The sequence below is a fragment of the Aquarana catesbeiana genome, linkage group LG08 (assembly GCF_042186555.1).
Source record: "Aquarana catesbeiana isolate 2022-GZ linkage group LG08, ASM4218655v1, whole genome shotgun sequence".
In the NCBI taxonomy this organism is placed as follows: domain Eukaryota; kingdom Metazoa; phylum Chordata; class Amphibia; order Anura; family Ranidae; genus Aquarana; species Aquarana catesbeiana.
The window spans coordinates 6,400,598-6,427,283 of NC_133331.1; the positions used below are offsets into that span (position 1 = coordinate 6,400,598).

Genomic DNA, 26,686 nt, shown 5'->3' on the forward strand with positions numbered 1-26,686 from the left:
CCAAGAGGCATGATGGGACTTGTGGCTCCAGAACAGCTGGGAGGGCCGTAGTTTGCCCACCACTGAACTAGAGAAACACAGCCCCACAAGAAACCTACCTTCCTCAAACAGCCATTTACTCTGCAGCTTAAGGAATCCCAGGGTCATCTCCAGTATGGTCCTTCGATGGCTGCTCTAAAAAATCAAACATAAAAGAAATGAAAAGGATAAAAGAGTCATAAAATGTCACAAGAAATGGAGGAGGCAGCGGGGAAGGAGATACCTAAACGCAGGGGTCTCAAACTTAGCGGCCCTCCAGATGTTACAAGCATGGCTTGTAACAACCACAGGCTCAGAGGCTCAATGGGACTTTTAGTTCCACAACAGCTGGAGGGCCGGCCAGTTGTGAGACCACCCCCCCCCCGACCTAAACACACAGCTGCCCCGTGACAGGTGGACAAACCGGCTCCATTTACCAAGTTATAATGCCTGTGTTATTTGTCATATGAATTATGTTCAGTTATTGGCCCCCTGTACCATGTGACCAATCACAGAGATCACAATAGAAAACACAACGCCTTTTAATCACTTCAGACCCCTGGAAGGATTTGCCCCTTTCCTGACAAGGCCATTTTTTTTTTGCAATACAGCACTGCGCCGCTTTAACCGACAATTGCGCGGTCCGTGCGACGTTGTACCCATACAAAATGTCCTTTCCCCCCCCCCCCCCCACAAATAGTTTTCTTTTGGTGGTATTTGATCACCTCTGCGATTTTATTTTTTGTGCCATAAAACAAAAAAAAGGGAGCGACAATTTTGAAAAAAAACAAAATTTTTTACTTTTGGCTATAAAACATTTAAAAAAAAAAATGTAAAGAAACTAAAATGTATTCACAAGTTTAGGCCGATATATATTCTGCTACATATTGTTGGTAAAAAAAATAAATAAATAAAATTGCAATAAGTGTATATTGATTGGTTGCGCAAAAGTTATCACGTCTACAAAATAGGGGATAGATTTATGGCATTTTTATTATTATTTATTTATTACTAGTAATGGCGGTGATCAGTGATTTTCAGTGGGACTGCGGACATTGCGGCGGACAGATCGGGACACCTGACATTTTTGACCCTTTTTTTGGGAACCAGTGACATTACAGTGATCAGTGCTTAAAAATATGCACTGTCACTGTACTACACTGTACTGATGACACTGGCAGAAAAGGGGTTAACATCAGGGGGGCAATCAAGGGGTTAAATGTGTTCCCTGCAGGTGTTTTCTAACTATTGCAGGGGGGGGAACGACGGTGTTGCTGGGGGGGAAACACACAGATCCATCTTCCCGCTTACCAGAAAGACAGGATCTGTGTGATCTCCCCTGTCAGAACGGAGATCTGCCTTGTTTACACATGCAGATCCCTGTTCTGTCACTGCGGGGGGAGGGGGGGAATGGATCATGCATGGCATCCCGGGTGCCACGATCTGTGCTCCGCTGTGTCCAGTCACAGATCGCACAGCTGCATGACCCCCCTAGGGGGCGCACACGAGGTGCACAAATGGGAAGACATCATATTATGTCCTCCTAACATAACAGTCCTCCCACTCCGATGTTTTTATTTACTACAAGTTACCTTTTGTACTACTAGACCTGTGCAGTGACAAAAATGTGTTCGTTTTCATTTCATTCCTTTTTTTTGCTTTTTTCGGGGAATTTCCGAATTTTTCGGATTTCCGAATTTTCAAATTTGGCTGTTAGTGAACGTAGCGAATACGAATTTATCCGAAGTTACGAATTATCTGAAATAACGAATGCCGCATCTAAAAAAAATGGAACGTAAAAATCTAATAATAATAAATAACAATAATAATATGAATTTCCGAATTCCAAATCTCCGAATTTTTCGGAATTCGAAAACTCATATTATTATTGTTATTTATTATTATTAGATCGTTACATTCACCAACAGCCAAATTTGACAGGAAATTCCAATACCTAGAATTTAATATTTATTATTAGTTAGTTCATTTCAGATTTTCGGGTTTTCAAATTTTCATTCTTTTGAATTTTCAGATTTCATTCTTATTCTTGGATCTTCAAATTTCAAAATTTTTTAATGTTCCAATTTCCGAAATGGGAAACTTCACATCCCCAAAATTTCAAATCTCTTCAAATCCCTTCAAAACCCCCAAAACTTCAAACCCCCAAAACTTCAAACCCCCAAAACTTCAAATCCCTTCAAATCCCCAAAACTTCAAATCCCCCAAAACTTCAAATCCCCCAAAACTTCAAATCCCCCAAAACTTCAAATCCCCCAAAACTTCAAATCCCCCAAAAACTTCAAATCCCCCAAAACTTCAAATCCCCAAACTTCAAATCTCTTCAAATCCCCAAAACTTCAAATCTCTTCAAATCCCTTCAAATCCCTTCAAATCTCTTCAAATCCCTTCAAAACCCCCAAAACTTCAAACCCCCAAAACTTCAAACCCCCAAAACTTCAAACCCCCAAAACTTCAAACCCCCAAAACTTCAAACCCCCAAAACTTCAACCCCCAAAACTTCAAACCCCCAAAACTTCAAACCCCCTCAAATCCCCAAAACTTCAAATCCCCCAAAACTTCAAATCCCCCAAAACTTCAAATCCCCCAAAACTTCAAATCCCCCAAAACTTCAAATCTCTTCAAATCCCCAAAACTTCAAATCCCCAAAACGTCAAACCCCCAAAACTCCAAAACTTCGGAATTAACGAATTTGTCAAAACTAAACGAGTTGCACATGTCTTTGTACTACTGTAGATAAAAGACAGTGAGGTCCATGTGGTTATTCCCCAACATTCTGCCCCATGAACTGTGTAGCAACTAAAATGTAATAGTCATGGGGACATCTGTTTATTTGAAGTAAAAAATAAAATCCATAAAGTAACTTATTTCAAAATAACAAAAAAGTACAAATCCACAGAGCAAGAAGGAAAATGCCCCCCCCCCCCCCAAAAAAAGGGGGCAAATTTACCAAACTCTAAAGCTGAACTCTCTCGTCCCTGTAACAGCCTCACCTGAGCATGCTGGTTGTACTGCTCCAGCAGAAGGGGGAGGACGCTGGACGACACTTTCAGACACGCCCTCGAGGAGGCACCGGCTGCCGCCTGTAGGAGTTTAGCGCTGGGCCAAACCAGTTTCATGTCCGGCTCACACAGATGATGCCGACAATCTAGGAAAATAAATGGCTGGTTTAGTGAGAATGCAGTTAAGAGACAGTTTTTCCAAATGTTTCTAATTGCTCATCCATGCCCTCTCGCCTCCTCCTCGTCCATCTGTGACGAGGGAGGGGGCGGAGCTTTGTTACAGTGGACTTCCTATACACACAGCCCTGCTGCGAATCAAAAGGAAAACAATGTACGGCGTAATATGTCTTTCCTTCCCTCCGCATCAATACTGACACGATGGATAAGGTACATGGGCACAGTGAGGCTGCAAATGGGCATTGTGACCCCTCTTTTTCCACTTACAGTATCTGCGCACTTCTCACCCTCGTCTTATACTCGAGTCAATAAGTTTTCCCAGTTTTTTTGTGGTAATATTAGGTGCCTCGCTTATATTCGGGTCGGCTTATACTCCAGTATATACGGTACCTTGCAGAACGTTGTTCAAAAATCCGTCTAACAGATCCTCAGAGTCGGGACCCAACACAGAGCGGGACAGACAGGCCGTCAGAGCCTGGAGGGCAGCCAGACCCTCCGTCTCCACTTTCTCACTCGCCGTCTGAAAAACCTGATAAGAAAAGAGAAACATTAGTGACGCGTGCCGGTAATACCAAATCACAAAAACAAAAAAAATCGCCAATAGGCGAGGTAGGCACCGGCCTAGGCTCAGTGAAAGAGGGGGGGGCTGCCTGACACAGCGATGTCCCACACAGTACCGCAGTACCCGATGCTTCCTGGGCGTTGTAATCAGGATGTTAAGTCATTGCTCCCTCACTGCACCCTCCATGCCTTCTCCCATTAACACCAGCAGGTGGCAGCGCTGTGCGGACGTAGACAGAAGCCAGCCCCTCACACGTCGCAGGTCCTCTGACACCTCCTTGGCTGTGCTCAGTGTTCCTGGCGGCAGTGGTCGGTGTTGGCAAAGACAAGCGGAAGGAAGACAGGACGGAGCAGGAGGACGCGGGGCTGTACCAGGCTGCTGAGGAGTGAGACAAGGCGAGCCAGCCCCCCCCCCCCCCCCCACCCCCTCCCTGTACAGTACATGACAGCCGGGAACCTTCCATTCATTTGCAGCACCATCCTATTTCTCCCACTGTCACCAATGATGGGGCACTATTCCTCCCACTGTCACCAATGATGGGGCACTATTCCTCCCACTGACACCAATGATGGGGCACTATTCCTCCCACTGACACCAATGATGGAGCACTATTCCTCCCACTGTCACCAATGATGGGGCACTATTCCTCCCACTGACACCAATGATGGGACACTATTCCTCCCACTGATACCAATGATGGGACACTATTCCTCCCACTGACACCAATGATGGGGCACTATTCCTCCCACTGTCACCAATGATGGGACACTATTCCTTCCACTGACACCAATGATGGGGCACTATTCCTCCCACTGATACCAATGATGGGGCACTATTCCTCCCACCGACACCAATGATGGGGCACTATTCCTCCCACTGACACCAATGATGGGACACTATTCCTCCCACCGACACCAATGATGGGGCACTATTCCTCCCACCGACACCAATGATGGGGCACTATTCCTCCCACCGACACCAATGATGGGACACTATTCCTCCCACTGACACCAATGATGGGGCACTATTCCTCCCACTGATACCAATGATGAGGCACTATTCCTCCCACCGACACCAATGATGGGGCACTATTCCTCCCACCGACACAAATGATGGGGCACTATTCCTCCCACCGACACCAGTGATGGGGCACTATTCCTCCCCCTAATACTAAAGATGCGTTTTTTACTCCCACTGATGCCAGGACAATTTCTACTTCCAAAGCCCACAGTCCAGCCCCCCCCCCCCCTAAAGTCTGAAGGACAGTAAACTGGCCCTTTGTTTAGGAAGTTTGGAGACCCCTGGGTCCAGGGTGTCAGAAATTCTCGCACTGCACGTACCTCTCTGCGAATGGAAGCCCAGAGACCCGGCAAAAACTCCTTCAGCTCTTTCTGTCCATAAACCGCGCATGCAGCGTTCTGTAAAACATTATTTTAAATGATTTCATAAACATTAAATAGTGAGGGAGTCGGTGAATGTTTTTTTTTTTTTTTTTTTACTTTACAGGGCAGTAATGCAAAAAGACTTCAGTGGAAAAAAAAAAATCCAACATCTGCATTTTCCTGCAGCAAAACCCTTTCATCTTGCTGCGGAAAAATCCACAGGTATGAAGGGGGCCCGGAATGTACTGAAGAACCTCGGGCTTCTCACCAAGGTCTGCAGGGAATCCAGTTTGGCGTTCTGAACGTCGGAATCCATTTTCTCAATCAGCAGAGGCAAAAAGAACTAGTAAAAAGACAAAAAACACAAAAGTCTGTTAGCGGCGTCTTCCGGTGTCTTCAATGGGCAAATTACCGTATATACTGGAGTATAAGCCGAGTTTTTCAGCACATTTTTTTTGTACTGAAAATGCCCCCCTCGGCTTATACTCGAGTCAAGCACTTTTCTGCAGCAGAAATTTACATTTTCCAAACTGATTTTGGGGCCCCATATCTCGGGGCCACTTGGTGCTAGGAACCCCAAATTTGATGTTCAAACCCAGTGGAACTAGCACTACAACATATCCAAAGCTGGGGTTCCTAGCCCCAAGTGACCCCAAGATACAGGGCCCCAAATTTGGTTCGGAAAACGTCAAGCACTTTTCTGCAGCAGAGAATGACATTTTCCGGGGCCCCAAAGTCGGTCAACTGTGTCCATCTGCAGCAATGTCATTTCGGGACCCTTTGAGTCCAGAGACCCCAAATTTTGGCTGCAGCTAGGGGGGCATCTAGGAACCCTTAACTACCGAGTTTGAAGTTCTGGGGACCTATGGCTGCAAATGGGCACAGTGAGGCTGCAAATGGGCACAGTGAGGCTGCAAATGGGCATTGTTGACCCTCTTTTTCCACTTACAGTAGCTGCACATTTCTCACCCTCGGCTTATACTCGGGTCACTAAGTTTTCCCAGATTTTTGTGGTAAAATTAGGTGCCTCGGCTTATATTCGGGTTGACTTAAACTTGAGTATATACGGTATTATTATTATACAGGATGTATACAGCGCCAACAGTTTGCGCAGCGCTTTACAACATGAGGGCAGACAGTACAGTTACCATACAATTCAATACAGGAGGAATCAGAGGGTCCTGCCCCTTAGAGCTTACAATCTAAGGGCTCATTTACACTTGCTTTACAATGCGGCATTGGATGCTTTTTTTTTTTAAAGCGCTTTCAATGTTAATCAAATTTCCTGTCACTAAAAAAAAAAAAAAAAAAAAAAATGGTGACCTTACAAGTCCTGGTCACACGGTGCGTTTGCTTGGCTTTAAAAAAAAAAATATGATACCCCCGGGTCACTTCAAAGCGTCTCCAAATCCTCCATAGAAGTCTATGACGAGGCTCACAAACAGCACCTGCAGCTTTCGAGAGGCACCATTCAGCATAAGCGCTGGTTCACATTAGAAGCGGCACGACTTGCAGGTCGCCTCACCGAGGCGACCTGCACACGACTGCCGCGGCGACTTGCAAGACGACTTCTGTATAGAAGTCTATGCAAGTCGCCCCCAAAGTAGTACAGGAACCTTTCTTCTAAGTCGGAGCGACTTGCGTCGCTCCGATTAGAATGGCTCCATTGTACAGAACGGGAGGCGACTTGTCAGGCGGCTAGGTCGCCTGACAAGTCGCCCCCGTGTGAACCGGTGGTTAGTGTCACTTTGTTTTGTTTTTTTAACTCCTTATTGACAAATATTCAAAATCATACAAGAATAAGGCACCACTCACACTTGTGCGACTTGTCATGTGACTTTGGATCACAAACCATGTTTCCCTATAAGTACTGTTCATATCCGGGCGAATTAAAGTCGCAGCAACTTCAAAGTAGTTCCTGCACTACTCTGGTCTGACTTTCATGCGACTGGTCTGAGAGCATGGTGGGGGGGGGGGCTTATCGGAACCTTTAACAGTGATGTCACATAGGGGGCGGTGCCACCCAGCGACGTCACCAGGTGGGACCTGCCCCTTAGGTATATAAGAGCTGTCATATGGCAGAGCAAGCAGACGGCAGGAGCCTTCATCAGGGCCGGAGTTTTCTTTTTCCTTTCTTCTGTCGGGTGCAGCGGTGTGACCCCCCCATATGTTGAGGGCATGTGGTCTGGTATGCCCCTCCTTTTCCTGACCTCCTGGGCTGCATGCTCAGATAAGGGTCTAGTATGGATTTTGGAGGGGGATCACACACACACAACGGAAATCAAACTATTTTTAAGTCACATAAGTGTGAATGGAGCCTAAACTGGGCCTGTCTGCTCTAAAACCCAGCAAGCTGTATGGGCAATGAGCACGGTACATATACCAAAGTGAAAATCATCAATCGTGCCATCACAGAGGAACCAGCGTGGTGGATAGTTGCAGTAGGAAGATGATGTAAACACCATGGCAATGTAATCCACCTCACCCAGTGCCCTCTGGGCAAGCATAAAACTTGAATAACTTTTCATTGTGGGTGGTCGGGGGTTGCTCTAAATTCTATGTATGTCTTCACACTGGTCCATTGCGCTTCTGGGGAAAGACGTTTTCTCTGGTGAATTCCCCTTCTGATTGTTTGGGACATCCGGAAAAAAAAACCTTGTCAGAAGAAGAAAAGGTGAGCGCTACCACCAGTCCTGTGTCATGTATCCTGAGACCATTCATGTGTGGGGGTTGTTTCTCAGCCAAGGGAGTGGGGGGGGCTCACTCACAATTTTGCCATGAATAAAGAACGGTACAAAAACCTCCTCCGAGAGCAACTTCTCCCAACCATCCAAGAACAGTTTGGTGAGGAACAATGCCTTCTCCAGCAGGATGGAGCACCTTACCACGAGGCAAAAGTCATAACTAAGGGGGCTTGGGGAACAAAACATGGGAATTTTGGGTCCATGGCCAGAAAACTCCCCAGACCTTAATCCTATTGAGAACTTGTGGTCAATCCTTGGTGTCCAAGCATTGATTATGGAAGAATGTGGGGGGGCCCCATCAGTCAGGATGTGACCCAGAAGTTGATGACAGCATGCCAGGGGGGGGGGGGGATTGGAGAAAAAGAAGAGTCAACACTGCAAATATTGACTCTTTGCATAAACTTCATGTCATTGTCAATAAAAGCCTTGGACACTTATGGAATGCTTGTAATTATACTTCAGTGTCCCATAGTAACATCTGACAAAAAGATCTAAAAACACTGAGGCAGCAGACTTTGTGAAAATTTATATTTGTGTCATTCTCAAAACTTTTGGTCCCGGCTGTATAATCCTATCTCTGCTGATCAGTAAAAAAGATAACACCCAAATCATGTCACCACTTGAGAAGGTACTCTTGGAGGCAACAAACACTGAATAAGATAATATACGATGTGACTGCAAAAGTCCATGAGGAATCACCTCCTCTGACAAAGATTTTTCAAACTCTGTAGGAGTCAGAAGAGAAAAGGACTCTTCCCTAGTGATGGGGAAGAAAGTGGTGAAGTTGTAGCGCCTTCCACAGGGGAAGAGGAGGCTCAAACATTGCTTGGACTTTGGTTAAGGAACACCAGTTAGGGTACTAATGAGCTGGGGATCTGCTGAGTGGGGGGTACTAAGGAGCTGGGGATCTGCTGAGTGGGGGGTACTAAGGAGCTGGGGATCTGCTGAGTGGGGGGGGGGGTAATACTGAGCTGGGGGCTGTGCCCCTTTAAAACAAATAAAACATCAATACACAGAGGGCATTTGCCAAGCTTCATTAAAGCTTCAAAAAAAAGGCATCACTGAAGCATAATAAACACACAAAAAAAAAAAAAACATGTTGAAGTGGTGGGCGCTTTAATACGCGTTAAAGGGGTTGTAAACCCTCCCACATCTTATGCATTAAGGTGAAAAAACATCTGGCAGTCACCGGCCCCCCCAGCCACGTTTTATTGGCCTGAGCCCTGGAATTTCACCTGGCGGAGCCGCGCTCTTCTTCTGCCCGGGGGTTCTCGGCTCTCGATTGGAAAGATTGATAGCAGGGCAGCCATTGGCTCCCGCTGCTGTCAATCAAATCCAATGACAGGCGCCGGGGGGGGGCAGGGCCAAGTCCCGCATTCATGTCTATGGACGCAAATGCTGGACTCGGGAGCACGCCCCCGCATGGTAACCCCCCCCCCCCGGGAGATCGCTTCTCTTAGGGGGTTATCTGATAAAAGGAGGAGCCGTGAGAGCCGCCGGGGGACCCCGGAAGTCAAGGATTGGGGTCACGCTGTGCAAAACGAACTGCACAGCGGTGGTAAGCAAGCATGACATGTTTTTTTAAAAAAAACAAAAAAAAACAAAACAAAACAAAACAAAAAAAAAAAAAAAACACACAAACCTTTACAATCACTTTAAATTTGAAGCAAGTGTAAATCAATTCTAAGACAATAAGCAATCTATAAACCTTTAGAGCCCTTGCACACTGGGGCGGGGGGCGGCGTCGGCGGTAAAACGCCGCTATTATTAGCGGCATTTTACCGTCAGTATGCGGCCACTAGCGGGGCGGTTTTACCGCCCGCTAGCGGCCGAGAAAGGGTTAAATACCACCGCAAAGCGCCTCTGCAGAGGCGCTTTGCCGGCGGTATAGCCGCGCCGTCCGATTGATTTCAATGGGCAGGAGCGGTAAAGGAGCGGTATACACTCCGCTCCTTCACCGCTCCGAAGATGCTGCTGGCAGGACTTTTTTTACCGTCCTGCCAGCGCATCGCTCCAGTGTGCAAGCCCTCGGGGCTTTCACACTGGAATGAAAGCAGCGGCACTTTCGGGGCGGTTTGCAGGCGCTATTATTAGCGCAATAGCGCCTGCAAACCGCCCCAGTGTGCAAGGGCTCTTAGGTATGCATCTGTGTTCAAATTTAAAACACAGCTCTTTACCGTACCCAGATAGCTTCATCTAGACGTTACATTGGAGCTCCGCCCAAAAGAGGAAGTTGCGCTTTAAGCACTCTTCCCCCCCTCCTATGCCACATTTGGCATGTCATTTTTTGGGGGGGGGAGGGAGGAGCGGGTACCTAGTTTTGACAGGTACCCGCTCCCACTTTTGCTTGGTGGTCCGAGTGGAAGTTCTCCTCTCCTCCCTGCAATCTTCTGGGACACATCATCACATGTCCCAGAAGATTGCCCGACCATTCAGGAGGCGCAGCGCGAAGCGCGCATGTGCAGTGCGCACCCGGCTGTGAAGCCCCAAAGCTGTCACAGTTGAGTGCTCACAGTTGTAATGTTGGTGAGAGGAGAGAACAGATTGTTCGGGCGGCCTCATCGCTGGATCATGGGACAGGCGAGTGTGCGTTTATTAAATGTCAGCAGATATAGTTTTTGTAGCTGCTGACTAATAAAAAAACACAAAAAAAAGGTTGCGCAAATCGCCGTAGCTGTACGCCGGTCCCTTTAACAGATATAGCAGGCGCGTCGCCGGCGCTCTTGGCCGGCCACCCGCGATCGCTCCACAGAGAGCCAGAACGGGGATCTGTCAATGTAAACAAACAGATCCCTGTTCTGTCAGGGGAGGAGAGAGAGAGATCTGCTGTTCCTCGTGATCAAGAACAGCGATCTCTCTGTACTCCCTGTCAGTCCCCTCCTCCCCCACAGTTAGAAACACCCCCCAGGGAACACATTTCACCCCTTGATCTCCCCCTAGTGGTAACCCCTTCCCTGCCAGTGACATTTATACAGTGGCTATTATTTTTGTAGCTCTGCTCACTGTAATAATATTACTGATCCGAAAAAAAGTGTCCAATCTGTCTGCGGCAATCCCGCAAAAAAAAACAAAAACAAAAAAAAAAAAATGCCATAAACATATCCCCCATTTTGTAAACGCTATAACTTTCACGCAAACAGCGTTTTTTTTTTTTTTTTACTAAAAATATGTAGAAGAATACATAATCGGCCTAAACTATTTAGTACAGCAAAAATTTTAAAATATTGTTTTTTTTAAAACTGTTGGTCATTTTTGTCTATAGTGCAAAAAATAAAAACCGCAGGAGGTGATCAAATAGTACCAAAAAAAAATAAAATAAAAATAAAATAAAAATTAAAAAAAGCTCTATTTGTGGGGAAAAAAAAAAAAAAGGGACATCAATTTTGTTTATGTACAACGTCGCACGACTGCCAGTGCCACATCGCAAAAAATAGCCTGCTCATTAAGGGGGTAAATCTTTCCGGGGCTGAAGTGGTTAAGGAAGAAATCCAGGCATGGGTATTTTCTACTTAGTTACAGTAGCCCAGCATATTGCATGTCAGGCCGCTGTCCCTGGAAGCTGGAAACCACCGAAGTAGACACCGCTAACTCAGTGGTCTCCACTAGCTTCAGTGTCCCATGAGGTCAGCCGCTTGTCCCGGCTTCATTCAGGGAAATGCTTTGCAGAGAGGTGGGGTGGTGATCTTGTGCTCCCCACCTTGTCCAAACACATGAAAACATTCTGAATAGTCCATTTCACTAAATAAGAGACGTTTATTGTTGGGCTCTACATTTACATCAAGGCTTACCTCTGCAAAACGTGGGGTGGCGGCCAAGACGGCTCGAAGGCCCAGTATTAGGTCTTCCCTGGTGATGCCATGTGGATCATTGGAAGGCTGGAGAACAAGCAGGAAGACATCAGGACACTACAAACCAATATGTACAATACGGTTATACAAAGTCTGCATAACCTCATATAGTAACAAAGGAGGACAGTCCAGATGTGTGTTTTCCTTGTAGTGCTTCTCCTTGGATAACAGCATGTAGCTTCTCAGAACAGGAGAACACAGAGACCCCTTTCACACCGAGGCGGTTTTCTGGCATTTTAGTGCTAGAAAAAGCTCCTGAAAACCGCCTCCCATTCATTTCAGTGTGTGTTTTTACACTGGGGGGGGGGGCGGTGCGCTTGCGGGACGTTAAGAAAAGTCCCGCAAGCAGCATCTTTGGGGGGGGGGGGGGTTTGGGAGCGCTGTGTTTAGACCATTGAAATAAATAGGCAGCGCTTCCAAAGCGCCTGAAAAGCGGTCAGATGTGTCCGCCGCTATGTCGCAGTCCTGCAAAAAAAAAAAAAAAAAAAGCTGATCGTGTAAAAAAAAAAAAAAAAAAAAAAAATTTTCCATAAATCTATCCCATAGTTTGTAGATGCGATAACTTTTGCGCAAACCAATATACGCTTATTGGTGATTGATTTTTTTTTTTTACCAAAAGCATGAAGCAGAAGTCCTACATTGATAAAGAAATTCGATTTAAAAAAAAAAAATTTTTATTCGGAATGTTTTATAGCAGAAAGTAAAAAGTAGTTTTGTTTTTTTTCAAAATTGTCGCTCTTTTTTTTTTATTATAGCGCAAAAAATAAAAACCGCAGAGGTGATCAAATACAATCAAAAGAAGTCTCTATTTGTGTGTGGGGGGGGGGGACAAATGTTATTTGTGTACAGTGTTGCACGACCGCGCAATTGTCAGTTAAAGTAACACAGTGCCGTAATTGCAATAAATGGCCTGGTCACGGGGGGGGGGGTTTAAACCTTCCGGGCCTGAAGAGGTTAACTAACGGTTTATAGGTTGGACTTGATGGACTTGTGTCTTTTTTCAACCTCACCTACTATGTAACTATGTAATGTCCTCCGACGAAGTGACGATGTGATGACGAAACGCGTCATCGAGTGACCACGCAGATTCCTACACTGTCTGTGAGCGGTCATCTCAACCCGGGTACACCGCTCTCCGAGAGCTCCGTGGAGGGGTGAGAGACAGACAAGCGAGTGAGACAGGATTGCTAGTTACATCTTTTAATGATTTTGTACAATTGTAAGTGCACGTGTGGGGGGGGGGGATTGGATTCCATACGGAATTACGCCATGTGCACACATCTTCTTGTTGTGAGTGACATCTAGATGGAAGGAGGTATCCCCCAATGTAAAGTACAGATGAATACAGGCGCATGTTCTGGGTCTGGTCTGGTGAGTTCATTACCATAGTGGAGATTTCTCATGCGGTGTGGTGATGGGATCCATGATTGGATATAATACCCGACATCAGCGCTATTGATGGACTTTTGATTTGTTTGACAGTTGATTCTGCACTTTATGTCATTTATGAAGTGTGGAATATTTTAAGCGCTGCTAATGTTATAGCTGGACTATAATATAATATTGATGTATTGTTGCAAAGTTTTTCCGGATTTCAGATCTGGAATTTGTGGAAGAATCTCTTATAAATTTCTGAAAGATCTTTTTATAAAATTCATTCTAAAATATCGTCAGTAAAAGAAGGGCAGCAAAGGTAATACAATACCCAATGCTTCAAAGAACAGCAAAGTACAGCAAAGTACAGCAAAGTACAGCAATATCCAGAAACAAAACGGATGGAGCTCAAACCTACCGGAGTAAAGTCGATGGGGAAATAGCAGGACACCACTTCAAATAACTCCTCTACAAATGGACCTGTACAAAAGAAAAATCAGTCTTCACATCTCAGGGATGATAGGAAATGCAAAGCAGGGATGAGAAACTTAGAGATCACTTCATAAAATCACATCACACATTGTTAGACACACATTCAGCCCCTCATGTTCACTTCTTCCCAGCCAGTGTCATTAGTACAGTGACAGTGTATAGTATTATCACTGGTGATGTCAGTGGCAGTTAGTCAGTCCCCCCCCCCAGTGTCAGTTAATGTCAGACTGCCTAACCTTCTACCGACATCATCAGCTGATAAGAAAGGTGTTAATAGCCTGCATAACATCATTGTTTGACCCTCCTTTGTCTCTCTCCATCAGCTTTTGGGTCACATTCGCTGAGTGAGGGAGAAGAGAAACATTGGAATACTAGTCAGTACCAGCTTGCAAAAGTGTATTTGCTTTGGAAGAATAAATTGTCTGTAACGTTGGGTGTCCTACGTGTGTGAATGTTGCTACATGATGTAAAACTATTACAACAGTTTTTACATTTCTGAATAGGGTGCCTCAAGACTGGCCCATGGTTTTAAAGGGTGCCTCAAGACTGGCCCATGGTTTTAAAGGGTGCCTCAAGACTGGCCCATGGTTTTAAAGGGTGCCTCAAGACTGGCCCATGGTTTTAAAGGGTGCCTCAAGACTGGCCCATGGTTTTAAAGGGTGCCTCAAGACTGGCCCATGGTTTTAAAGGGTGCCTCAAGACTGGCCCATGGTTTTAAAGGGTGCCTCAAGACTGGCCCATGGTTTTAAAGGGTGCCTCAAGACTGGCCCATGGTTTTAAAGGGTGCCTCAAGACTGGCCCATGGTTTTAAAGGGTGCCTCAAGACTGGCCCATGGTTTTAAAGGGTGCCTCAAGACTGGCCCATGGTTTTAAAGGGTGCCTCAAGACTGGTCCATGGTTTTACTGGCCCATGGTTTTAAAGGGTGCCTCAAGACTGCCCATAATTTTAAAGGGTGCCTCAAGACTGCCCATAATTTTAAAGGGTGCCTCAAGACTGCCCATAATTTTAAAGGGTGCCTCAAGACTGTCCATAATTTTACGGGGTGCCTCAAAAGACTGTCCATAGCTTTAAAGGGTGCCTCAAAAGTAGGTCCATAGCTTTAAAGGGTGCCTCAAGACTGTCCATAATTTCAAAGGGTGCCTCAAAACTGTCCATAGTTTTGGAGGGTGCCTTGACTGAAAAAAAGGTTGGGAAACACTGGTCTATACCATAGTTTGTAGAAACTATAACCTTCACACAAAGCAATCAATATACACTTGGGATTTTTTTTAAGTTATTGTGGTAGAAAAACATAACAAACATGTTATACTTACCTGCTCTGTAATCGTTTTACACAGAGCAGTCCAGATCCTCCTCTTCTCAGGTCCCTCTTTGCTGCTCCTGGCCCTTACCTCCTGTCGAGTGCCCCCTCAGCAAGCAGTTTGCTATGGGGACACCCAAGCCGAGCTTCAGCTCAGTGTGTCCATTCACACATGGAGCTGACGTTCCGCTCCGCCCCCTCTCTCTCCTGATTGACTGACTTTAATTGACATCAGCAGGCGCCAATGCCGCCGCTGCTGTGTATCAGCCAATCAAGAGGGAGAGCCCCGGGCGGCCGAGGGACTCGTGGACATCACTGGATAGAGATTCTCCCGGTCTACAAGACTCTGGTCCGGCCGCACCTGGAGTATGCTGTCCAGTTCTGGGCACCAGTCCTCAGGAAGGATGTACTGGAAATGGAGCGAGTACAAAGAAGGGCAACAAAGCTAATAAAGGGTCTGGAGGATCTTAGTTATGAGGAAAGGTTGTGAGCACTGAACTTATTCTCTCTGGAGAAGAGACGCTTGAGAGGGGATATGATTTCAATTTACAAATACTGGACTGGTGACCCCACAATAGGGAGAAAACTTTTTAGCGGAAGAGAGTTTAATAAGACTCGGGGCCACTCATTAAAATGAGAAGAAAAGAGGTTTAACCTTAAACTACGTAGAGGGTTCTTTACTGTAAGAGCGGCAAGGATGTGGAATTCCCTTCCACAGGCGGTGGTCTCAGCGGGGGGCATTGATAGCTTCAAGAAACTATTAGATAATCACCTGAATGACCGCAACATACAGGGATATGTAAGGTAATACTGACATATAATCACACACATAGGGTGGACTTGATGGACTTGTGTCTTTTTTCTACCTCAACTACTATGTATGCAACTATGAGACTAAGGTAAGTATTAGGGGGGTGCTGGGGGGGAATCGGGGGGGGGGGTGCTACACACAGAAGGCTTTATATTGTAATGCATAGAACGCACCTTCTGCCTTTACAACCACTTTAATAAAAGATGTGTAGCAGAATACATTTTGGCCAAAACATCTGAAGAAATTTTATATTTTTAGGATACAATATATTTTATAGCAGAAAGTAACAAAAAAATATATATAATTTTTTTTCATTTTTGGTCTTTTGTTTATATAATAAAAAATAAATAGCCCAGTGGTGATAAAATACTACCAAAAGAAAGCTCTATTTGTGTAAAAAAAAAAAAAAAAAAAGATATAAATGTAATTTGTGTACAGCGTTACATGACGAATAGCAAATGGCCTAGTCATTGGGGGGTAAATGGTTAACTACATAGCTATTTTGGCTCTTTGTAGAAGAAAGAATGATTAGGTTGGACTTTATTTGGTGGTGGTTTCTGTGTACCTGGCAGAGCAGGCGGCACACAGAGAGATGATTAATATAAATGAGAAGATGGTCAGCAGTTTTCCTTGTTCTAATTGGAGAATAATACCTGTAAATCTTTTTATTATAATGGTCGGGTCGTATAACACAGGGGGGGGGGGGGGAATCACAGCGATTAGAAAGGGTGGCTGATATACTAAGGGGGGTAAAAGTTCAGGGATAAGACATGCGGCCAACCATGCATTATGTAGAGTTTCCAATTTGTAGGTGATGAAAAGCTCAGGAATTGTTTGTTCCCTTTACAGGACGGATAAAGTTGGGGTTCATTCATCCTAGGGCTGGGCGATTAAAAAAAAAAAAAAAAAAAAAAAAAAAAAAACTCGATTCATGATTTGAATCGAGTTTTATTCTTTTTTTTGGACACCGCGCCGGTCCTGAGGAGCTGGGGGCAGGCGAAGCCGCGGCTTCATATACACACACACACAATATCCTGCGCCCTATAGCAGTAAGCCTTGTAGCTCCGCTCTGAATCTCTGGCTGACGATCGGCGAGTGCCCGACACCTGCAGATCGGCTTCTGCTGCGAATATTTACAGCAGAAGCCGGCTGCGTGCGTCCCCTGCAGATTATATTATATATCTACACACACACACACATAAAATTATATATATTTATATTTATTATCTCACAAAAGTAAGTACACCCCTCACATTTCTGTAAATCTTTTCTTCTATCTTTTCATGTGACAACACTGAAGAAATGACACTTGTCTACAATGTAAAGTAGTGAGTGTACAGCTTGTATAACAGTGTAAATTTGCTGTCCCCTTCCAGTGACCAGTATGAGAGAGTGAGAGCGATAACACCAAATTTAACACACCTGCTCCCCATTCACACCTGAGACCTTGTAACGCTAACGTGTCACGTGACACCGGGGGAGGGAAAAATGACTAATTGGGCCCAATTTGGAGATTTTCACTCCGGTTCACACAGGGGCGACTTTGTCAGGCCGCCTGACAAGTCGCGTCCCGCTCTGTATTACGGAACCGTTCTAATAGGAGCGACGCAAGTCGCTCCGACTTAGAAAAAGGTTCCTGTAGTATTTTTGGGGCGACTTGCATTGACTTCTATACAGAAGTCGTTTTGAAAGTCGCCGCTGAAGTCGTGTGCAGGTCGCCTCGGTGAGTCGACCTGCAAGTCGTGTTGCCCACTGTGTGAACCGGCACTTAGGGGTGTACTGACTTTTGTTGCCAGCGGTTTAGACATTAATGGCTGTGTGTTGAGTTATTTTGAGGGGACAGCAAATTTACACTGTTATACAAGCTGTACACTCACTACTTTACATTGTAGACAAGTGTCATTTCTTCAGTGTTGTCACATGAAAAGATAGAAGAAAATAGTTACAAAAACGAAAGGGGTGTACTTACTTTTGTGAGATAATTTGCCGCCCTGTAGCAGTATAATTGCTATAGGGCGGTCAGCAAGTGGTTAAACTGATGTTAAGCCCCACCTCTTCTACCACTAAGTTCCGCCCCCTGACATTCACTTATCAGATGCCAGAACTTCAGCAGACAGCGGCACTAACATTTGACAGTTCAATGAGAGTGAACAAGGCTTGTCACCAGACGGTGGTGGGGGTCACCTTGATATGGGCAGACACTGAGACCCCCGTATACAGCCTTGGGGTCTAACTTCCAAGAGGGATCGGGTTTTAAGTCCATAGCTACTGCAGGCACCTCAAGCTGCAAACTTCAGCCCCGCTGATAGATTTCATTACATTCACCGCGTTGTTCAATGACGACACATCTCTTCTACAGACGTAGAACTCTTACCGAGAGCGTAGTCCTTGGTTATGATGTCATGTACGATTCGGAAGGCCACAAGCAGATTCCGCGGGTCCTTTTCCCCATCCATCACCTGAATAAAGCCGAAAGTAAAATCCGCTCCAAGACTCTTTAGTTCTGCATTCAAATACATAAAAAAAAAAAAAAAAAGAGAAAAAAGTATGTTGTTATTTCCCGTATTCATCCAGCAAGATATCACACAATGCAACCATTCACATAGAAAAGCTACAAATCCAAAGACTTATTTATCCAGAAGACAACGAACCTCCCAGCATGTTATGCAGGGGAGACTGCAATCCATACAGTGCCTTGAAAAAGTATTCATACCCCTTGACTTTTTCCACATTTTGTCATGTTACAACCAAAAACATAAATGTATTTTATTGGGATTTTATGTGATAGACCAACACAAAGTGTCACATAATTGTGAAGTGGAAGGAAAATGATAAATGATACAAATAAATATGTGAAAAGTGTGTGGGGGGGGGGGGGGCATTCGTATGGCACCCCCCGGAGTCAATACTTTGTAGAACCTCCTTTCTCTACAAGTCTTTTTGGGGGTGTCTCTACCAGCTTTGCACATCTAGAGAGGACATTTCTGCCCCATTCTTCTTCTTTGTAAAATATCTCAAGCTCTGTCAGATTGGATGGAGAACGTCTGTGAACAGCAATTTTCAAGTCTTGCCACAGATTCTCAATGTGATTTAGGTCTGGACTGTGACTGGGCCATTCTAACACATGAATATGCTTTGATCTAAACCATTCCATTGTAGCTCTGGCTGGATGTTTTGGGTCGTTGTCCTGCTGGAAGGTGAACCTCCGCCCCAGTCTCAAGTCTTTTGTAGACTCGAACAGGTTTTCTTCTAAGATTGTCCTGTATTTGTCTCCATCCATCTTCTCATCAACTCTGACCAGCTTCCCTGTCCCTGCTGAAGAAAAGCATCCCCACCACATGATGCTGCCACCACCATGTTTCACGGTGGGGATGGTGTGTTCAGGGTGATGTGCAGTGTTAGTTTTCCCCACACATAGCGTTTTACTTTTAGGCCATAAAGTTGAATTTTGGTCTCATCTGACCAGATCACCTTCTTCCACATGTTTGCTGTGTCCTCCACATGGCTTCTCAGAAACTACAAACAGGACTTCTTATGACTTTCTTTCACCAATGTCTTTCTTCTTGTCACTCTTCCATAAAGGGCAGATTTGTGGAGAACACGACTAATAGTTGTCCTGTGGACAGATTCTCCCACCTGAGCTGTGGATCTCTGCAGCTCCTCCAGAGTTACCATGGACCTCTTGGCTCTTCTCTGATGAATGCTCTCCTTGCCCGGCCGGTCAGTTTAGGTGGACGGCCATGTCTTGGTAGGTTTGCGGTTGTGCCATACTCTTTCCATTTTCCGATGATGGATTGAACAGAGCTCCGTGAGATGTTCAAAGCTTGGGAGGTTTTTTTATAACCTAACCCTGCTTTATACTTCTCCACAACTTTATCCCTGACCTGTCTGGTGTGTTCCTTGGCCTTCATGATGCTGTTTGTTCACTAAGGTTCTCTAACAAACCTCTGAGGGCTTCACGGAACATCTGTATTTATACTGAGATTAAATGACACACAGGTGGACTCTATTTACTAATTAGGTGACCTGTGAAGGCAAATGGTTCCACTAGATTTTAGTTAGGAGTATCGGAGTAAAGGGGGCTGAATACAAATGCCCCTCCTCCACACTTTTCACATATTTGTAAAAAATTTGGAAACCCCTTTTTTGTAAATAACTTTTACATGTTTTGTATCATTGCTGAGAGCTGAAGTGTAAACAAAGCAGTTGTGTTAGGTATCGGCAAGTAATAAAAAAAAATAAAAATAAAAAAGAGAAGTATTCGTATTCATTAAAATAAATAAGTAAATATGGTATTGGTGGATCACATCTACCATATTGCACGAGAAGAATTGGTACTTTTATTTGTGTGGATATCAGGCACACAGTCCCCAATGTTATGCTGAGGAGGTCTCGGCCTCCAGGGTATCTTATAATCAAATGTCTCCTCCAGAGTTATACAAACACCTACCCTCCAGGGTCGCTCCCGGGGGGGAATAAAATATGAAAATTAACCCCATCAGTCATTTGTTCAACACAAGAAGAAACATTCAGACTGCATTCACACCTGAGCGCTTTCAGCTCATAAAATGCCCGAAAAAAAAAAAAAAAAAAAAAGAGCATGAAAAACACCCAATAACCAAAATTCCATTCATTTCAATGGCACCTGTTGACACCTGAAGCAAAACGCCTGAAAAACGCCCTAAGCTCAAAAAAATATATTATAATTATAATATATAATATTATATTATATTCCTCATATAACAGATTTTATTCAAAGGATTAAAGTGGAATTCACTCTCCTAATTAACATTTGTTATTTTTAATCCTCATGCTGCATTACTAAATAGATAAAATAAATAGGATATATACTTTCCAGTTTTAAACTTTTTTTTTTTCTTCATATTTCTTCAGCTACTTCCTGTTTTCTTGCCTAGGGAAACGATGTCCTACATCCCAGGAGTCTTCAGGAGGGGGAGGAAAGGAGCAGTTTTCTCTCAGCTAAGCACATCCTCCTGCCTGTGTTCCGTCAAATTTTGTAACGGAATTGACGTTCAGTCGCGGCCATCTTGGTACACCCCGCACTCAGCCCGCAGTACGCCTACAGCAGGGATCCTCAAACTACGGCCCTCCAGCTGTTACAGATCTACACATCCCATGAGGCATTGTAAAGCTCTGACATTCACAGACATGAGTAGGCACGATGGGAATTGTAGTTCCTGAACAACTGGAGGGCCGTAGTTTGAAGTCACCAAGCGGACATCTTGTTACACCCACCGGAGTCTTGCATTTCACACTTTTTACCACTACACTGAGCTTATATATCGTTAAATACAGGATTTTAGAAATCCGTGACACTGCTTGGATGTCGAATCTTAAAAGCAGCGTTCTTCGGTCAGCTTAGCAAACCTGTGAGGTCAGCACACACGCCGCTGCTTTTAAAATTCAATATCAAAACAGTGTCACGGATTTCCAAATCCTGTATTTCACGATAGATATAGATATATATATATATACACACATATAATCTCTATCTCTATCTCTATACACACACACATATCTATCTATCTATCTATCTATCTATCTGCTCAGTTTAGTGGTAAAAAAGTGTGAAATGCAAGACTCCGGTGGGTGTAACAAGATGTCCGCTTAGTGACTTCAGACTGTAGGCCAGGGGTCTTCAAACTACGGCCCTCCAGTTGTTCAGGAACTACAATTCCCACCATGCCCTAGTCATGTCTGTGAATGTCAGAGTTTTACAATGCCTCATGGGACGTGTAGTTCTGTAACAGCTGGAGGGCCGTAGTTTGAGGATCCCTGCTGTAGGCCTACTGCAGGCTGAGTGCGGGGTGTACCAAGATGGGCGTGATGGCATGTCACATGCATGATTGAGCCAAGGGCAGATGGATTCCAAAATGTAAATGCTGCATGAATCATCTGCCCTTATTCAAGATAGCCGCAGCCAGGAATGCTGGGGGGGGCGTTTATCAAAGTGATTGCTCAACAAAATAAAGCATGGAGACATGGATGGATGAGGCCAATATGTATTCTGCTACATATTTTTGCTAAAAAAAAAAAAAAATTCCCAATAAATGTATATTGATTGCTTTGCGCAAAAAGTTATGGTGTCTACAAACTATGGGATATATAATGTAAATTAACTTTTTTTTTTTTTTTTCCTAGTAATGGCAGCGATCAGCAACTCATAGCAAGACTGCGATATTACGGCGGACAATCTGATACTAACTGACACTTTGTGGGAACCAGTATCTAAAAATATGCACTGTCACTGTACTAAAGACACTGAGAGGGAAGGGGTTAACACCAGGGATAATCAAATGGCTAGACCAGTGATAATGTGTACAGTATGTGCTGCTTTTACAAAGGGAAGTGATGGGTTTTTACTCCCTGCTTGGGGGGGGGGGGGGGGGTAATCCATCACTCCCCCACTGACATTACTTGTTTTCATAGGCAGAGCTCTGCGTCTTCCGAACGATCGGCGGGTATTCATTGGCCGGCACCCACTGAACGGCATTCTGCTGTGTTTAAATCACAGCATAGCCAGGTCCACCGGTGGCGGCGCGCGTGCGCGCCCCCCTACCCGGAAGTGCCGGGTCACGTACCTAGTACGTGATCTGGCGCAGCAGAGCTGCCTTGCCGTCCTAAACCTAACTGATACGATCGGCGAGTAGTTAAATAAAGTATCTATATCACAAAAACAAAACTCACAAAGATTTCATACCTTCCTCTCTGCTTTTCATAAAATTGGTGATGATCAAATAGACGGTATGGCGATCCAACTGCATTAAAGACTGCGAGGAAACACAAAACATGTTGGAGATTATTATGAAAACTAAAAATGTGCGTTATGAAAAGGAATACAAAATGTTTTTTCTTTATTATGTGCTAAAAAATAGAAATTTTGTACATTTTTTTTTTCATTGAAAAGGCAAATCTAAATAATGACTAAGAATAATATTTAACCCCTTCAATACCACCGGGCACTTTTACCCCGTCCTGCCCAGGCTAATTTTCAGCTTTCAGCGCTCTCACACTTTGAATGACAATTGCGCGGTTGTGCAACACTGGTACACATATGACACTTTTATCATTTTGTTCACACAAATAGAGCTTTCTTTTGGTGATATTTATTAAAAAAAAAAAGTGAAGGACTGATAATTTACTTCTTTCTTCATTTCAGTTATAAAATTTTGCAAATAAGTCATTTTTCTTCTTCACTGATTGGCGCTGGTGAGGCTTGCACCCATGGGCCCTGGTAAAGGCTTGCACCCATGGGCCCTGGTAAAGGCTTGCACCCATGGGATCTGGTAAAGGCTTGCACCCATGGGCCCTGGTAAAGGCTTGCACCCATGGGCCCTGGTAAAGGCTTGCACCCATGGGCCCTGGTAAAGGCTTGCACCCATGGGATCTGGTAAAGGCTTGCACCCATGGGATCTGGTAAAGGCTTGCACCCATGGGATCTGGTAAAGGCTTGCACCCATGGGATCTGGTAAAGGCTTGCACCCATGGGATCTGGTAAAGGCTTGCACCCATGGGATCTGGTAAAGGCTTGCACCCATGGGATCTGGTAAAGGCTTGCACCCATGGGATCTGGTAAAGGCTTGCACCCATGGGATCTGGTAAAGGCTTGCACCCATGGGATCTGGTAAAGGCTTGCACCCATGGGATCTGGTAAAGGCTTGCACCCATGGGATCTGGTAAAGGCTTGCACCCATGGGATCTGGTAAAGGCTTGCACCCATGGGATCTGGTAAAGGCTTGCACCCATGGGATCTGGTAAAGGCTTGCACCCATGGGATCTGGTAAAGGCTTGCACCCATGGGATCTGGTAAAGGCTTGCACCCATGGGATCTGGTAAAGGCTTGCACCCATGGGATCTGGTAAAGGCTTGCACCCATGGGATCTGGTAAAGGCTTGCACCCATGGGATCTGGTAAAGGCTTGCACCCATGGGATCTGGTAAAGGCTTGCACCCATGGGATCTGGTAAAGGCTTGCACCCATGGGATCTGGTAAAGGCTTGCACCCATGGGATCTGGTAAAGGCTTGCACCCATGGGATCTGGTAAAGGCTTGCACCCATGGGATCTGGTAAAGGCTTGCACCCATGGGATCTGGTAAAGGCTTGCACCCATGGGATCTGGTAAAGGCTTGCACCCATGGGATCTGGTAAAGGCTTGCACCCATGGGATCTGGTAAAGGCTTGCACCCATGGGATCTGATAAAGGCTTGCACCCATGGGATCTGATAAAGGCTTGCACCCATGGGATCTGATAAAGGCTTGCACCCATGGGCCCTAGTGAGCCTTATAGACCCGGGTCCCTCTATAAAAAGTACCGGTTATGTGCCCACTGCTGTCCCAGGGATGTTTACATACCTTGTGACAGCAATAAAAATCAAAAAATTAAAGCAACAGTGTAAAAAATAAATAATTAAAAGTGCCTTCGCTGCGCAAATACTGTGTGACATAAAATATCGCAACGATCGCCGTTTTATTTTCTAGGGTCTCTGCTAAAAATAACATATATATATATACACACACACAGTGGAACTCTTGACTGAATAAACCATAGTAATGTAGATGATGTTACCTGAACATGGACCTCCTGGAATATGGACTTCAGTACAGACACTGCCAGACCCAGGGGGAAGACCTCAGACATACTCTGCAATACAAATCATCATTGAGAATAAAATCTCTTCCTCATTAAATTCATTATAAAACCTCCAGCCTCTACCAAGCAGAAGAGCCCACCCCGGGAGACCACCTTGCGAGACGTGGGCTCTGCCTGACCAAAGTCCAGGAGGGTGACGGGAAGTCCCAACCAAGATATTCATCATACTGCTTTATATATGTATTACCTTCATGTACACAATGTAACCATTACTGACCGCTACACATAATCACCTCAGCTCCGGAAGATTTTACCCCCCCATCTTTCATGACCAGGGCATTTTTTTTTTTTTTGCTTTTCAGCACTGCGCTACTTTAACTGGTAATTGCGCGGTCGCGCAACACTTGTCCATAGGTGCTCAACCTGCGACCCTCCAGATGTTGCCGAACTACAATTCCCATCATGCCTCTGCCTTTGGGAGTCATGCTTGTAAATCATCAGCTTTGCGAGGCCTCATGGGACTTGTAGTTCGGCAACAGCTGGAGGGCCGCAGGTTGAGCACCCCATACAATGTACCCAAACAAAGCTTAGATCTTATTTGTCACACAAATGGAGCTTTCTTTTGGTGGTATCTAAACACCACTGGGTTTTTTTTTATTATAAAAACTGAAAAAAAGAGAAAATTTTGAAAAAAAAATAAAAATTAAAATTTTACTTTCTATCACACATATCTAATAAAATCAAACTTCTTCATTAATTTTGTCCCAAATGTATTCTGCTACATGTGTTTAGTAAAAAAAAAAAAAAATTCCTAATAAGTGTACGTTGATTGGTTCGTGTTAAAATTATAGTGTGTAGACGGGATATATTCTGCAATTCATTTTTAATACTATAAATGGCGGTGATCAGCGACTTATAATGGGACTGTGATAGTGCGGTGGGTGATCTGACACTAACTGACGCTGGGGGGGGGGTTGGGTCAAACACTGACATCACCAGTGACACCAATACAATGATCAGTGATACTATACAACAGGGTTATGCAATTAGCAGAGCTCCAGCTGTTGCAGAACTACAAGTCCCATGAGGCATAGTAAGACCGACAGCCACATGCATGACACCCAGAGGCATGATGGGACTTTTAGTTTTGAAACAGCTGGAGGTCCGCTATTTGCATATCCCTTCTATGCACTGTCACTGTACTAATGACACTGGCGGGGAAGGAGTTAACATCTAGGGGGAGCAAAGGGTTAACTGTGTGCCTAACAATGTGTGCTGATTATTTACCAATAATCTCTTTGCTTCTTATACCTGCTTTGCAGAGAGAAGAATAAAGAGATCATTTTTACCTCTATACAGAGCCCTGGGCTGTGATTGGACACAGCCGATCAGCAGGTCCTGGCCATGAATCATTGGCAGGGACTGTCACTGTACCACGGCTCTGCTCTCTCCTTGTACAGGGGGACTGGTCTAGTCTCCACCCCCTCATGGTTTCTGTAATGGGTGGAGCCTGCTGAGCCCCACCCACAGCTCTGCTCTCTCCCCTTGTGCAGGGTCTGGTCTTGTCTCCACCCCCTCCTGTAGTTTTCTGTAGTGGGTGGAACCTGCTGAGCCCCTCCCACAGCTCTTTTCTCTCTCTCTCTCTCTTCCCTCCCGCTTGTGTCGGATGACTGGTCTGGTCTCCGCCCCCTCCTGTAGTTTTTTGCAGGCACTTTGAAGTGGGTGGGGGCTGCTGGGCTCCTCCCACAGCTCTCCTCTCTGCACAGGCTATGTACAACACAGCGATGAGGTTACTGCTATTTTATAAGGTAATATCTGGTTTGTAAAAGGTATTTGGTGCACCAAAAAGCAGATTTCTATCCATTTTGGCTATTGGGGAAAATATATAAATTAAAGCGGGAGTCCACCTACATCAACCAAAAAAAAATATTAAAAGCCAGCAGCTACAAATACTGCAGCTGCTGACTTTTAATAAATGGCCACTTACCTGTCCCGGGGTCCAGCGATGTCGGCAGCCGACGCCGATAACCCGCTCGATTCTCGGCAGCTGCCGCCGCCATCCTAGGTGAGGGAATCAGGAAGTGAAGCGTTGCGGCTTCACCTCCCGGTTCCCTACTGCGCATGCACGAGTCGCGCTGCGCATCGTAACTGGTCCCCGCTATCTCCTGGGACCTGTGTGTTTCCCAGGAGACAGCGCAGAGGGACAGGAAGAGGCATAGACTCCCATGGGAGTCTATGCCGGAAGTGGATGCAAATACCTGTCTTAGACAGGTATCTGCACCCCCCTCCCCCCTGAAAGGTGCCAAATGTGACACCGGAGGGGGGGGGAGGGTTCCGAAAAGCGGA

General features: G+C 45.1%; 1 protein-coding gene across 1 annotated transcript in view; it reads right to left on the minus strand.

Moving 5' to 3' along the window:
- Window positions 1–98: 98 nt before the first annotated feature.
- The window catches only part of MMS19 (MMS19 homolog, cytosolic iron-sulfur assembly component), a gene marked incomplete at its 3' end in the record, with an annotated part of 46,484 nt that continues 19,896 nt past the window's right edge, over window positions 99–26,686 (minus strand). Inside the window, 10 exon segments of the mRNA XM_073595456.1 lie at window positions 99–174; window positions 3,030–3,184; window positions 3,606–3,744; window positions 5,118–5,195; window positions 5,428–5,502; window positions 11,692–11,778; window positions 13,544–13,605; window positions 18,104–18,232; window positions 22,451–22,520; window positions 24,317–24,391. Of these exon segments, the coding sequence (XP_073451557.1) occupies window positions 99–174; window positions 3,030–3,184; window positions 3,606–3,744; window positions 5,118–5,195; window positions 5,428–5,502; window positions 11,692–11,778; window positions 13,544–13,605; window positions 18,104–18,232; window positions 22,451–22,520; window positions 24,317–24,391 (946 nt within the window).